This window comes from Oppia nitens, unplaced genomic scaffold, assembly GCF_028296485.1.
Source record: "Oppia nitens isolate AA-2021 unplaced genomic scaffold, nextdenovo-longstitch-racon4-pilon3 scaffold33_pilon_pilon_pilon, whole genome shotgun sequence".
Taxonomy (NCBI): domain Eukaryota; kingdom Metazoa; phylum Arthropoda; class Arachnida; order Sarcoptiformes; family Oppiidae; genus Oppia; species Oppia nitens.
The window spans coordinates 283,967-301,241 of record NW_026533214.1 but is presented as its reverse complement, the minus strand read 5'-3'; the positions used below and the strand labels follow the sequence as shown (position 1 = coordinate 301,241).

General features: G+C 15.9%; 3 protein-coding genes across 3 annotated transcripts; all 3 read right to left on the bottom strand.

Moving 5' to 3' along the window:
- Window positions 1-1,263: 1,263 nt before the first annotated feature.
- LOC128956842 (uncharacterized) lies at window positions 1,264-2,326 on the bottom strand. Its single transcript, XM_054302553.1, has 2 exons — window positions 2,182-2,326; window positions 1,264-1,575 (listed from the first exon to the last, which is right to left on the bottom strand). Exons 1-2 carry the CDS (start codon window positions 2,317-2,319, stop codon window positions 1,264-1,266), a joined length of 450 nt encoding a protein of 149 aa, XP_054158528.1. The 5' UTR covers window positions 2,320-2,326.
- Window positions 2,327-4,129: 1,803 nt separating this feature from the next.
- On the bottom strand, window positions 4,130-5,411 carry LOC128956841 (uncharacterized). The gene is made up of 3 exons (XM_054302552.1): window positions 5,349-5,411; window positions 4,977-5,269; window positions 4,130-4,267 (listed from the first exon to the last, which is right to left on the bottom strand). Exons 2-3 carry the CDS (start codon window positions 5,241-5,243, stop codon window positions 4,130-4,132), a joined length of 405 nt encoding a protein of 134 aa, XP_054158527.1. The 5' UTR covers window positions 5,244-5,269; window positions 5,349-5,411.
- A 6,935-nt stretch (window positions 5,412-12,346) lies between these two features.
- LOC128956839 (uncharacterized) lies at window positions 12,347-13,913 on the bottom strand. The gene is made up of 2 exons (XM_054302551.1): window positions 13,665-13,913; window positions 12,347-12,931 (listed from the first exon to the last, which is right to left on the bottom strand). The coding sequence occupies exons 1-2, from the start codon at window positions 13,860-13,862 to the stop codon at window positions 12,347-12,349; spliced, it is 783 nt and encodes a 260-aa protein (XP_054158526.1). The 5' UTR covers window positions 13,863-13,913.
- Window positions 13,914-17,275: the final 3,362 nt, after the last annotated feature.

Genomic DNA, 17,275 nt, shown 5'->3' with positions numbered 1-17,275 from the left:
AATATATATATATATTAAATATATATAAATATATAGTACTGTATATATATATAATAATAATATTAGTGTTACTAACCGGCAGTAACCGATAGTTTTATATTATAGTTATTTAATATTTACTGTATATATATAAATAAGTTTTTTTTTGTTATAAAATATTAAATGTAAACTTTCATAATTATTATTATTATTATAAATACTAGTAAATAAAACAAAAACAAAAATCATATGACTTAAATAATTGATAATATATTTTTTATATACAGTATATATATATATTAATGTAATATATATATATATATATATATATATACAAACAAACAACTTAATTAAAATTAGATATTATAAAACTGTTAAAATTATTTTTTTTTAAAAAATTAACTATCAAATTGCTTATCACAAAATTAAAGATAAATTAATTATTATATTATATTTTTTATATCAATTGTTATTGTATTGTTATTTTGAACTAAATTAAAAAAATATAAGATATTATTATTATTATTATAACACCTGTGTAAATATATATTTTTTATTACATAAATAAAAAATGGCATATCCTATTATTATTATAATAATAGAAAATTATTATCACTTAAATATATTATTATTATTATCACGAAAAAAATATCAATATAAAGTTAAATAATATTTTTTATTTATTAAACATATAATAATAATAATATACATAATATAATGTATTGTATTTAATTTTTAGATATATATGTGCATGGTTATACTGTTTTTTACATTATTAAAAAGCTAAAACTTACAATAATTATAAACATATTTTAATAATAAAAAAATTATTATCATTATTATCAATATTATATTTTTTATATTATTATTAATAAATATAATATTAATAAAAAAAATAATTTTTGTTATAAATGCACAATGAGTTAACAAAAAAAATATCATATCATATAAAAAATAAAATAAATAAATCATAGCATACATGTATAATATAATAATAATAATAATAATACATATGAAATATATTATCAATAATATTTAATTACACAAAAATCAACAAAAATAATAATAATAATAAATACTATGCTAATTACAAATATAAAATAATTATTTGCAAATAATTTAGCTAGCTCAGTTAGCTTTCTATTGCAATATACTATTGCTAGTAATTATTATAATACTGTATATAATATAATAATTACTAGCAATATATATATTTATATATTGCAATAGCAAGCTAACTAAGCTAGCTAAATTATTTGCAATATATATAATTTATTATATTTTTTAGTCGACTGCTGACAAATTAATGGCTGTAATAGTTTTCATCTCCTTGGCCTCCGTACGGCCGACAATAGCCCTGTTCAATGCATTTGAATATAATAGGCCACCGATAGCCGTAAGGCTGACAATGGCCAGCACCGGTATCATAAATACCCTAGTGAATACTATGGCCAACAATACAAGGCTCATAACCGACATATAGCAAGCGGTCGATAGGACTAGACATTGGTTTAGCCGAAAACTGCCGATTAGGCCACCAATCGATACCAGAGCCGTTATAATTGAAAACGATAATAGCGTTGCTTTTGTTAATAACTAGTGTTTGTTAATTAATTAAATTAATTAATATTAATTAGTTAAATAATTTTTTTAGTAAATTAATAATAATAATAATAATAAAATTTCTTAACTATAACTTATAATTATAATTAGTTAACTATATAACTTATAACTATAATTAACTAGCTAACTAATTATTATTATTAATTATTATTAGTTGGCTAATTATAGTTATAAGTTATATAGTTAACTAATTATAAATATGTTGTAGTTAATTAATTATAGTTAAGAAATAATATATATAATTTAAATTATTATATAACTTATTTACTTATTAAATGATATATTTAATAGAAATTATAATTAATTATTTTAATTTTATTAATTAAGTTAGTTATTTAATTAATAATTAAACAAAAATTTTTTCATAGTTAACTAATTAATAATTACTTTATTTTATTTAAATAATTATTTTGTTGTTGTTGCTGTTAATAAAAACTATATATTATAATATTAATAAAAATAATAATAGAAATTTAAACTATTTTTTAAAAATTTTATTTTGTTAACTAAGTTATTTAGTTAGTTATTTAATAATAAATTAAAATAATAATAATAATAATAATAATAATAATTAGTTACCCATTTTTCACGTAATTGACCATGATAGCCTATTATTACCAATGAGCCAATTAATACAAAAATTAATGCCACAATATATATGAATTTTAGATGAAATAAATATCGGCTAATTGTGCGCCTATTGTTGTTTGACATCATATTTATTTTTGATGATTTATTATTGGATTGACAAAAAAAATATATATTATACACAATATTTAACTATAATTTACATTAAAAAAAAATAATTAATTAATTAATTATTAACTATTAGTTTGTAAATTATTATTAGTAGCACTTTTTTTTAAATATATTTATAACATAATATTTATTATATAAATTATTTGATTTTATAATGTAATATAATATTACACCGAGTATTTTATTGTAAACAGTTTTTATACATATATAAAATATTTTATTATATTAAATATTTTAATAATGACTAATATTTATTAGTATTATTATTATTGATATTTGTATTATTCATTCATAAATACATATATAGTATGTAAAACAAAAGTTTTTTTTATATAAGTATTATTATTATGAAAATTATTATTAATAATTAATAAAGTATTAATAAATAATTTAACTATTTATTAGTCAACTTTATTATACTATTAAAAACATTATTAAAATAATATATTTTTTTAAAAAATACATAAAACTTATAACTTATTATATTTTGTTTAAATAAATATTATATTATTAAGTTATTGTTACACAAATAATAATAATAATAATAAAATTTATATATATATATTTGATATCGTTATCTCAATTTTTTAGGATTTAGATATATATATATTTATATTGATATACAGTATATTACAATATATCCGTTGAAATATTAGTAGTAAATACAGTATAAAAAATAACACACTTATATATAACACATTTTTTTTAATTATACCTAAAAAACGACAACACAATATATATATATATTATTTAAATATATTTATACTGTATATCAATATAAATACAATATATATATATATATCAATTTGGTAGCCGAGAAACCACTATAATATATCACACATTTTATTTGCAAAAAAAAATATAATAATAGCAATATAAATGTAATTTATAAATATAAAAATAGATATATTTATAATGAAATTTTATATAATAAAGAAAGAAAGAAGAGAGAGAGAGAGAGAGAGAGAGAGAGAGAGAGATTACTAATTGTATTATAAAAATATTTATTTATTTATTTTTTTGTATATTTAATATATTCAATATAATAGGTATTATATAATACAGTATACATATATTTATTTTTAATATAGAGTAGTATTATATATTTAGTATATTGTGTGGGTGCTTTATTTAATTTAACACACACACACACACACAAAATTGTATACTTAAATAATACATTTAATTGAATAAATATTAAAAATAAATCCCAATTGATCTAGATTAAAATTATTTATTTAAACTAAACCAATATATAAGAATATATATATATATTAGAATTAATTTTTAAGATTAACAAAAAATGTTTTTAAAATGTAATTTTATTAATATTAATAATTAATTTTTTTTTAAAAATATTTTTAGATTATCATATTTTCAGCCTATCTATTTATATATAATATAATTTTACAGTTTTTATTTTGAAAATAATAAACTAAATAATAAGTAAAAAATAATAATAAACATAGTTTTTTCAATGAATATTTTTATTTGTTTTAAAATTGAAAACAAAAAAAATTGAATTACAATATTTTATTATCTAATTAAAATAAAATTGTTTAGTTAAAAATTAATATAATCTAAGCAGCAATTTTTAAATAAAAATATATATATTGTTTAAATAATAGTATATGTTTAAAAATAACAAATAAAAATATTTTTCCATATACTGTATATATTTAAGTTTATAATTAATATAATAAATAATTTTAATTTTAATTATTATTTAAATTTAATTATTATTTAAATTTAATTATTTATTTTTAGTTTAGTAATTAAAATATGCTGAGCAAAGTTTTTTCTTATTACTATAGGGAGTGAGCTTGCACAATTTAGCATTTAGATCGTTTTTGACATCATTGAGCAGCTTGATCATTTTACTACGTTCACCACATTTGCAAACATCCTTGATTAGTTTTTTTTAATAAAAAAATATAAATTAAATTAATTAAATATTTTTTTTTAAAAAAAAATAAATAAATTACAGTTAGAATAAAATAGTCTTAAAATAAACTAAATTCTATAAACTGTATATTTTTATACTAAATTAATTTTAATATTGATTGCTATTATTATTATTATTATAATGATTATTATTTAAATTAGCTATAATATATATAATTTAAATTTTTAATAAATATATATTTAAAATTCAGAAATTAAAAAAAAAAGTTAGAAAAAATATTCTGAAAAATAAATTAGAATTCTATATTAATTATTAGTTTATATAATTATAAATTATATATATATTATCTTAAAAATTTTTATCCATTTATTAGTAGTTATTTAATTAATTAATTATTTAATATTAAATATAAATTATATCAATATTTATTAAATATAAACTCATTAATTAAATCAGATTTTTTTTAAAAATAAAAAGATACAAAAATAATTTCTACAAATAAAAAATTAATTAATTATAATCTTTTTAAATTTGTATTTAATTATTTAAATTATTTATGGAAATTATTTTTGTATTTTGAAAATATTATTTAATTAATGAGTTTATATTTAATATATTGATATAATTTTAAATTTAATATTAGAAATTATTTTTTTAAAAACTTTTTTAATTATTTAAATTAATTATTATTATTATTGTATTAACTAACCTCGGATACGGCTTCGGCACAATCAAATATAGTCCAGTATAGGCAGCACAGGTAGACTGAATTATTATCCGAGTGTTGTTTGCATTTGAATCGGTCGATAACGCACTCCAATAGTCCTAATTCAGATTTTTTGAAACACTGGTCACTTTCAAGCTTATCGATGTCCTTATAGAGACCAAACAGTTTGATACCGTTTACCGATAGGCAAACAGTCGATACTATAGACAATAGTATCGCGAATTTGTTGGACAAACGGTAGTCATTCATATTGTTTTGTTTTTTTGTATGGATAACTGGAAATTAAATATAAAATTTATAATAATTATATAATTAATTAATTAATTAGTTTTTTTATATTTGATATACGTATACCTAGTTTTTTAGTTTTTTTTAAACCAATAATTAACTAAAAAAAATTTTTCTGAACTTATATATAGATTAATAAAACCAAACAAAAATTATATAATAAAATGTTATCACTAATGTTGATATTATATTAATTTTTTTTTGATAATAAATTATTTATTACAAAATAATTATAATTTTTATTTATATATATATCTAATATAAATTTATTCAATAGCTTACAATTTATTTTTTTTTAAATAATTATTATGAATATATAAAATATAATTATATTTATTTTTTTAATATAAACAATAAGTGTTTAATTTTATAAATATCACGTTAAAAAAAATATTTAAAACTATTATTTTTTTAAAGATTTAAATAAATTATTTTTAATCGTAAACAGATATTTCTAAAATGTTTACATTAATTAACTAATAATTTATTTTTTGAAATTTGTTTTTGTAATATTTCAAAATTAATATTGCTATTATTATTATTATTGAAAAAAATAATATTAAAATAACTTTATTAGTTTATTGTAATTTACACGTAATTATTGATAATTTATAGTTATTTTAGTAATTAATACAAAAAAATATTTTTATTTTATTAGTAGTAGAATAAATAAATTGATAATTGTTTATATTTAAAAAATAAATAATTTTATTTATCAATAGAATTAAAATAAAAACTTTATTAAATAAATAATGTTTATTTTTACAATAAATATTAAAATACATTATGTTTTTGTTAACAAAAATATTTATAATAGACGATAGCCTACTATAACTACAAATTGATGGCCGATAATAAAAATTTTAGTTAACACTATTAGTAGGCTTAAGGACAGGTAGGCATTCATATCATATAAACAACAAAAATAGTTATAAATTAAAAAAAATGTTATGTAATATATAAATATTTTAACAAATATTTTGTTGTTGTAATTATTGATTTAAAAAAAATTATTTATATAATAATAGATTTTATTTCATAACTAAAAAATAGTTTATTTAAATTTTTAGGATAATTATCAACAATATATTTTAAAAAATTTTATTATAGTTATACAGTAATAATTTACTAATAAGTTAATTATGATTAATATATTACTATTTATATTATACTAAATACGTAAATACTATTATGTTATTTCAAAAATATTGCTAAATATTAGTTTTTTTTAAATTATAATAATAATAATAATTTTTCATTAATTTATTTAAAATAAAAGATAAATAATTTAAATATTTAAACAAAATATCACGTATTTATCCATTAAATTATACTTAAAGTAAAATAATTTTTWTWTATATATATATAATAACATAATTAGTTTAATGATAATTTTTTTTAAAAATAACTCAATTCAAAACATTAATTATTATATTATTAATAATAATAATAAAATATACATATAGTTTAAAATAATATTTTTCTTAAATTTATTAATATTATTTATAATTAGTCAGTTAATAATAATAATAATAATAAATAGTTAATAATGTTTTACTTAAGTAAATATAGTTAATAACTTATAGTTTTTGTTTTGTTGTTTTTTGTTAGCAACTATTATATGATTTAAATATTGTATATCAATATATATACATATATACTGTATATATATATATATTAATTTAGTAGCCGAGTAACCAAAATTTATTTATACATTTATACTGATAAATACAATAGTAATATAAATATATTTTATATATTTATAGAAAAGTTAGATTAGACTAATTGTATTACAAAAATTTTATTTATTTTATTTTCTAATATATAATATACTGTATATACAATATATTATAATAATAAAATAATAGGTATTAAATAATACAGTATATATTAAATGTTATTTTTGAATAATACTGTATATACTGTATATACAGTATATATGTTGTATATTAAGTATATTGTGTTAGTGTTAAGTATTTACTTTTTTTAAAAAAAAAATTATATAAAAATATTTCAAAATAAATCCCAATTGACCTAGATAACAAAAAATAATTTTTTTTATGTAATATATTAAAAAATTTTGTTTTTATTTGGTATTAAACTAGACACTTAAATTCAACTTGAATTGAATTTTTATTTATTTATTTTTGATTTTCATGTAGTGTATTGTATTGTAAAAAAAATAATAATATTAATAGTAATATTGAAAAATTTTATTTTTTTATATATAAAAAATTAAATTGGATTACTTATATATATTTTTAATAGACTACCATTGAAAACATATTTGTAAACTATATGTGCTATTAATAGATTAGTTTATTTAATATATAGTATTAAAAATCAAAGTAAATTTTTTTTGCTAAAATACAATTTTTAATATTAAAAAAAACCCACAACAAATATTATTACAATAAATATTGAATATAATAATAACAATAAGTTTAATAAATAAATAAATTTTATTTGAAACTAAAAAAAACTAAATATAAATAACATATAACAATTTGAATTCAACAACAATAAAAAAAAACTAAATTAAACATTTAATTAAAACATCAACAACAAAAAATACAATATATTGTATATATATATATAACCTAACTTAACAATTAATTAACATTAATAATAATAATAATAATTAATATTATTTATATAAAATATAAATATATATATATATATAAATAATAATAAACATTAATAATAATTTTTTTTTAAAAAATTAAAAATAAATTATTTAAGCACAGTTAGCTTTTTCTAGTTCACTATACAATGGAGGTGCCTCATAGACTGGACATGGATCCAAATGAGCACCTGTATTATTATTAAATAGGCATCCACCATTGCCATAGATGATACTAATATTATTATTAGCACCATGTTCATTTTGATTATTATTATTATTATTAGTATCATTATTATTTTGTTGTTGTTGTTGTTGTTGTTGTTGGAACTGGCGTTTTAGGCTGCGCTCGTATTTACAACCCATATACAACAGGCCCAGATTCAATACAATCAGTATGGATAAGCTAAATACCCGGATGGCTATATACAGGGAAAATATACAGTTCATAGCCTGAAACAAGTTGAACACCCTGGTTATATTGTAACTGTGCTGATAGTGGCCAATCAGTCCCATTAGACAGACAACTATAGTATAGACTGATCCGACATAGAGATCCGTTTTGAATGAATCCTAATTTAATTATAGAAAATAATTTTTAAAAAATTTTTAATGTTTTTTTTTTTAAAAGATATTATATATAGTGTTTATATAATTTATAATATAATTATTAGTTTCTATTAATTAGGATATATTGTATGTTAGAATGAATCCTAATTTAATTAGAAAATATTATTTTTTTTAAATAATTAAAATATTTTTATTGCATATTAATATTGTATTTATTTTATTATTAATTATTATTTTTTGTTGTTTGAAAAATTTCATTAATTTTTTTAATGTTTTTTTTAAAAAGATATTTAATACCTTTTTATTATTAATTAGATAGTTTTAATTATTCTATATATATATAGTGTTTATATAATTTATAATATAATTATTAGTTTCTATTAAATAGGATAAACTGTATATTTGAATGAAATGCCTGATTTAATTAGAAAATATTATTTTTAAATAATAATTAAAATAAATTATTTAAATGTTTTTGTTGAAAATATTTTAATTACATATTAATATTGTATTTATTTTAATTTTAATTATGATTATTTGTTTTTTGTGGAAAATTTTATTAATTTTTTTATATTATTTAAAAATTTATATATTTAGTACCTTTTTTATTATTATTAATTAAATAGTTTTAATTATTATATATAGTACTGTATTTATATAATTTATAATATTATTAGTAGTATTATTATTAGTTTCCTATTAAATACCGGGTATACAGTATTAAGGGGATTATATTATTAAGTTTTTTTTCATACATTATATAATATTATTTTTTGTTTTGATTTGTAATTAGTGTCTAGACACTAAACTAAACTAGATAGATTTACGGACTAATTAAACTATTTGTTAAAATGTTTTTTTTTATAAAATAAAAAATATATATATATAATCATAATTATCTAACAATAACAAAAAAAAATTAACATCAATTATAGTGTTTATATATATCAATATATATATATCAATATATATACAGTATATATAAATAATCAAATAATTTTGTTGATGATTGTTTAAGTAGTTACTTAAATAATTACTTAACATTTTAACTGTCATATATATATAAAAAAAATAATTAATGTGATAACCTTTAAAAAAATTTATAATTATCAATTATTTTGTTTGTTGTACTCAATAACCTTTTTTCCCCTAGAATTTTAATTAAATATATATTTTATTAATTAATTATTAATAATAATTATTTTTATTTGAATGAATGATTTTTTCAGTTTAAATTATTAGTATAAAATAAATATTAATTAATTAATTAATTAATAATAATAATAATTATTATTATTTTCAGTTTAAATTATTAGTATAAGATAAATATTATTTATTTAATTAATTAATTAATTAATATATTTTTTTTTGAATTAATTAATAATATTGATATAGATATATACAAACCCTAGATCGGGGCTCAATGATGAAAATTTCGGCCAATTTTTCACTGAAAACAGGTATCAATATTTCGATGATCATCATCAGTGCCAACAATGATAAAAATATTAGCTGAATATGTCGTAATTTTACCGAGATCATTTTGTTGTTGTTGTATTTAATTAATTTTTGTAGCTAAATTTTAATAGCAATTTATTTTTTTTTTTAAAAATAAATTAATAAAATACAAACACTGATAAAATTAGAAACAATAATAATAATAATATAGAATTTATATAAAAATTTAATTAAAAAAATAATAATAAATAATTAATTATTAGATAAAATATTTTTGATTTGTCATTGCTATAAATCAAATGTTATAATAATTATAATAATAATTATTATTACTATTTTAAACTATTAATTAATTATTTAAGATGTTGTACTGTTATTTATTTAATTTTTTTTTGGTTATTAATAATAAAATTAATAAAAAATTATTATTATTTTTATAGTTAAGATAATACTTTTTTTTTATTATTATTAATTATGGGATTTTTTTTTCAATTTATAAATTGATAACAACCCACAAAATACAGTGTATTAAAGTATATATTTTTTTAATATAATAAATTATTTTAACAATTGTATAATAATAATAATAATAATTTTTCCAATAACTTAAAACGTATTAAAACATATATAATATAATATAGATATACTGTACAGATCTTACCAAATGCTTTAGGTATTGGCAAAAGTATAAAGAATTTGATTTATTTTTTTATATTGTATTATTAACCAACTATTCAATAACATATGTTATGAATTTTATCAAAATATCATTAATAGTTTCAAAGTTATTGTAATTAAAAAAGGTCTTGTCGTTGAATATTTTGTATACTAAATATGCAAAATTTTGGGACGTTATTTTTTTCTTAAAATTATAAACAAAAAAAACAAATATTGTTTCTTAAACTTATCAAAGTTAACTCACAAGATAATAAAGTTTTTTATACCAGTATCAGTTTAAATATAAATTAATTCAGAAAAAAACAATAAAGCTTAAAAGTTGACCAAATATCATTAATGACCACTTGTAAAGACGATTCATTCAGGAAACAACTGCTGATCATAAATTAAATTAGTATATGTCATGAGTAGGAGTAATAGTCAGGCTTTTTACGCACATAACAGTTATAAAAATATTTTATAGAATTAGCTGTACAAAAGCAATTTTGTCAATTTGTACCTAATAATTTTTGGTTTGTCAATTGAGGTGACTTTGAAAAAATGTCGATTAAATTTTAATCTCTAAGAAAATAATTCCGAAAAACTTACGAATAAAAGAGTAATAGTTGAAGAAGCACATGTTCATTTTATGAGTCAGACTTACCACAGGAATTGAAAATATTGATCTTTAAAGATAAAATTTCACATATTTGATAAAGTGTCTGATAACTTTGAAACTATTAATGATAATTTGATAAAATTCATAACATATGCTATTGAATAGTTGGTGAATAATATGATATAGAAAAATATATCGAACACTTTATACTTTTGCCAATACCTAAAGCAATTGGTAAGATCTGTATATAAAAAATATGAGATAAAAATTATAACATTTTTTTAATATATCCTATCAAACAATAAGCTATTGATTAGAGACTAATAGAGTTTATTGAATACTATGAAAACTATGGAAATCTTATCAATTGTTTTTTTAATAGTAATTTTTTTATAGCTAATTATATATATATATATATAATCAATTTATATATATAAAAAAACTAATGTATAAAATAAATATCTAATTGTTTAATATTTTGTTGTTTGTCTAATAGTCTAATATTTTTTTTAATTTTAACTAATAATAATTAAAAGTAAAATTATAAGTTTATTATTTTTTTTTGTTTTTTATTCAAAATAAAAATAACATTGTATCAATAGCATATTATATTATTTTATTTAAAAAAAATAATTTTTATATTATTTGTATTTTATAGTAAAAATTATACTTGTACCTTGATACTTTTAACTTTATAATGTTAATAATATAGTTCATTAACTATTACTATATAGCAACAAATAATTTAATTTTATCAATTACTTAATAATAATAATAACTTAATTGATATTTTTTTTGTAATACAAATAAAATCTAACCCTATTAATAGATTATTATTATTATTATTATTTAATAAATTATTTTACACTATTATAAAATATATATTAATTTTTATTTTAACAAAATAAACAATTAATGTTTGTTTGTATAACAATAAATAAATTACAGTACTGTTCAAGTTCAATTTATAATTATTATTTATATTTATCAAACCAATTTTCAAACAAATAAAATATTAATATATATAACATTAATTAGTAACTTATTGGTAGCAAAAAAAAATGTAATCAACAATAATAAAAAAAATTTTATAAAAAATAATATTAAATAATATAAAAAAGTTTTTTTATTTAATTATTATATACGATAAACATTTGATATTGTATTGAACTGTTGTGGTGTATATACACCATCACTACCACTACCACTATCACCACCACTACTACTATCTAAATATACCTCCAGTTCCCCACCACTACCACCACAACCATCACCATTGCTAACAACATTTAGATATAGTTGGCTATAATGTGGCGGCGGTTCATAGGCTGGCGGCTGATTATAGGCGGCCAGCAATTTGCTACCAACACCACCACTATAATGGACAGTTGGCTCAACATTGGTCAGGGATGTATTGCTACTACTATTACTACTACTACTACTACTACTACCACTACCACTAGTAGTTGTATTCAAAAACAACAATACTGTCAGCAAATGGGCCGACAATGATAGGGCAATGTCCAGACAGGTGACCAGCCATAGTATAAACAACGATCGGTAATGTGTGGCCAACCCAAAGCCGACAAACGTGGCCAATGTTGTCAGAAAACTGGTGGCCAGTAGTAGCCCACGGCGGCCATAGTACGACCCGAACAGTCCGATTAGGGATAGTATTTCGCCGCCAATACCCAAACCGATTAGTATGAATCGTAAGACTATCTATAATATAAATATATTATTAATTAAATATTTATATATATATATATATATATAATTAGATATTTTACAAATTTAATTATAAGTTAATTGAATTTATTAAAAAAAATAAATAATTAATAATGATAAAAATTAACTTAAAAAAATTATTTATTATTTATATTATTATTATTTAATTTAAACAAATATGCATTTATTATTGCAAACTAAACAATAATACAACGATTATACTGTAATAATAATAATTATTATTATTATTATTAATATTAAATTATTAAATACTAATAATATTATATTTATGTAAATAAATATTTTTCTAATTAAAATTAAAAACCTGTTAAAACTGTTATTTATTAATTATACAATAATAAACTATATATATATATATATATATACAGATAAAATTTTATAACTTAATAGTTAACTGATTGAGAAATAATTGAGACATTTAAAAAATTTATTTATTTTAACTTTTTTTAAACACAAATACAATATATATATATATATATTATTTTAACATATTTGAATGTAATATATATATATATATATATATATATATATATATATATATATATATATATATATATATATACAATATATTACATTTAATTATATTAGCTATGTCAAATAATATATACAGTATATATTGTTAATTAGTAATTATACAGTACTAATACTGTAATAATTAAAATAAATATTTATTTTTTAATTTAAAAAAAAAATTGAAATTAAATACCTTATCATTGATATGGTTTGGATAGTAATCGTTGGCCACTTCCTCACTGATGGCCACCAATACTATCGACACACACGACAGTATCAGCGATACGGTAAACACTGACCATCGGTTGACTTTCAATAGGACAGTCGTGTTGTTGTTGTTGTTGGTGTCGGTATTATTGATAGTGTCGGTAGTATTGCTGAACGGGTACATCACATATACACCACAAATAAATTAGTTGAAATAGTTATGTAAAACAAAACAAAAATTGTGTTAATATAACAAATATATATATATATATAAAATTGTTATTATTTTTTTCAAATGTCAATAAAATTTTATTATTATTATATTAATTGTTTGATTGATAAAACATTTTTTTAGTTTTTAGTTAATATGATATAATTATTAAATAATTTTTTATTATTATTATTTTATCTTAATAATAACTATCCATATGATTAAGTGTCATTAATATTTAATTAATTTATATATAACTTATATATGATAATAATAATAATAATAATAAAATATATTGTACTTGCTGAGTTAATAATTAATTAATTATTTTTAATTTATAATATTTTTATTTTTACAATAATTAGCAACAAAATTGCATTTTTTTGTTGGTATTTTTACATTATTATTATTATTTATAAATTAATTTTTATAATACTATTGACAACAATAACAAAAAAAAACTTTGAAAACAAAATAAATATATAATTTTATCAAAAAATTAATTTTTATTAATTGTAAATAAAATTATTAACAACTATTAACAAACAAACTAATAAAAAGTATTTTTAAAAAATGTTTTTATTATATTGAGTTTATATGTATAAGACATTTATATATAATAATAATAATCATATTTGTGACATATTTTAAAAATAAATTCTCAGTAAATATTTTTTTTAAAAATTATCTATTATTAATACAGTAAAAATAAAATACTAATAATGATAATAATGTTATATATATATATATATATATTTATTATACTTATATATTTTTAACTTAATCATCATTAAAGTTATTTATTTGTATATACTGTATGTACAGTATAATCAAAAACAATGACATTTAAAAATTAATATATAAATAACTGTATCTTATTTTATTATTTAAATTTATAACTGTATATATATAAATTATTTCCATCTATATACAATAATTTAAACTATTATAGATAAAATAATGATAATTATTGTTAAATAATAAAACTAGCGGGTATAAATTAAAATTTTATTATTATTATTATTTTAGATAAAAAAAACTATTTAATTTATAAAACTAAATATAAAATTTTGCATAAAAAAATATGTAAAATTTATTATTAATATAATATACTGCTGTATTTTAATTAGTTTGAAAATAATTTAGTTATTTAGCTAAAATAACAATAATATAAATTTATATTAAAATAAATAAGTAATTATTTTTATAAATACTTTTAGTTTTACTAATATAGTATACAAAAAAAAATTTAAAAAAAAATTACTTTTACTGTAAATATTAAATTATATTTTTTTGTTTGTTAAACATGTATATAATGGACAGTATATACAGTATATATTTATTGCAATTAAATAAATTAATAATTATAATAATAATAATAATAATCACTGGACACCATTATTTAATAGCACAGGTAGCTATTAATGCCACTACAATAGCACATCCCTGTCATCCTCTGCTGATGATGACATCCATACCATTGATGACGACTGGCCGGAGCTGTACTGCCTGTCGACTTGATATCAGCTGAACCTCCAGTATTGTCGATCATATCCTCAATAAATGAGCCCTCAGTTGAAGACATATTTTAATTAATTAAAAATAAATAATTTATTTATTAATTATTAAATAAAAATAACAAACAAAAAATAGTTAGTTTTAAAAAAAATAAATAAATATATGAATTGCGAAATAATTTTTTATTGTTTTGTTTAAAATTAATTATTAATTTACTAAACATTTAAGATATGTGTTTAAAAAAACAATTATTGATATAATAATTACTTAATTTATATATATATATATATATATATATATATCCCCACAATGTATATCTATTGTTATTATTATTATTATTATTTATTTATGTCCCGGATATATTTGGAAATTATAATTATAATTTCAATAACATTATAAATTCAATTGTTATATATATATATATATATATATATATATATATATATTATATATATATATTTATATCAATAATAATAATTTCAATATTTGTATTATGATATAGTATTTTAGTTTAATAATACTAATAATAATAATTGTAATTCAATTGTCTATATGATGTAAAAAAAATTTGATTTCACAAAAAAAAACAATAATATTGATTTCAATTATTATTATTAATATAATTAATAAAACTATTTTGTTGATTACATATATATATATATATTATAACTATATATTAATATTACTGTATATTAATTAATTAATTACACGGATATAATATTATATGAATATATATATAATTTCATATTATCTCATATAAAATAATGGGTATTAAAAATGTTTGATATATTATAACGGTTTTTATGTATGTATAAGTGTGTTATTATGTTATTATATAATAATTATACATTGATTTATCTAAAATAGGATCTTGAACAATTTATTTTTGTTTTGTTTTTTTTGTAGTCCTCAAGTGTTATCTAATTATTATATATTAACAAGTATTTGAAAATAAAAATATTATAATAAAACAATTATAAATTTTCAATAACTATTAATAATGATTATTAATAAATAAGAAATATAAGATATAATTTATTATTATTATTATTATTATCAAAAAAAATTACAGTTAGATTAAATAGTTACTAAAATTATAATTATTATTTTTATTTTATTTTAGATAATTATTGTTATTTTTTTTTATTTATGTAACATTTTTAAATAGATTTTAGAAATATATTAAATCTAATTATTATAATTATAAATTAGTAATTGAGTAAGTGAAATAATTACATATAAATTACAAAAATAATTTATTTTAATTTATTAGAAATTTGTTTTAACAATAATTTATACTTTTTTAGTGTTTAAAAATTACTATTCAATATACAGTATATATTTATGTTTTATAGTTATTTATACTATTAAAATAATTATAATTAAAAACATGTTTATTAATCAATTATTTTTATAAATAAAAAAAAAACATATGTGTTATCAAATATTAAAGATATTTATATAGTATTTAATACACCAAAGTTTGTTTAAACGTTATATTAACTAAAAAAAAAATTCCTTATTTTCTGTACTTCCTTGAAAAATTCCCATTTAATATATTTCATTATGTAATATTAAATAGTAAAAATTAAAAATTAAATTATAAGATTATAACAAAAAAATAATAAACATAATATTTTGTAATGTTTGAATTATAACACAAATTTTTATCAAATTTATATATATATATATATACTGTAATTAAATAATTTCAATAATATTTTCAACAAATTTTTCGTAGTATTTACTTGTAATAAAGTAAATATTAAATTTATTGTTATTAACAATAAAGTTATTTATGATAAAACATTTTTTTTATTAAAATAAAATTATGACAAAATTAAAGTAATTTTACAATAGGGAACTTT

Bases quoted from the DNA above. Each gene is read 5' to 3' on its own strand.
- LOC128956842 (XM_054302553.1), bottom strand. From the start codon at position 2,319: ATGATGTCAAACAACAATAGGCGCACAATTAGCCGATATTTATTTCAT. The intron at 1,576-2,181 runs GTAACTAATTAT...AACAAACACTAG, and splicing joins GTCAATTACGTGAAAAATGG to TTATTAACAAAAGCAACGCT.
- LOC128956841 (XM_054302552.1), bottom strand. From the start codon at position 5,243: ATGAATGACTACCGTTTGTCCAACAAATTCGCGATACTATTGTCTATA. The intron at 4,268-4,976 runs GTTAGTTAATAC...AAACTAATCAAG, and splicing joins GTGCCGAAGCCGTATCCGAG to GATGTTTGCAAATGTGGTGA.
- LOC128956839 (XM_054302551.1), bottom strand. From the start codon at position 13,862: ATGTACCCGTTCAGCAATACTACCGACACTATCAATAATACCGACACC. The intron at 12,932-13,664 runs GTATTTAATTTC...TTTATATTATAG, and splicing joins CAAACCATATCAATGATAAG to ATAGTCTTACGATTCATACT.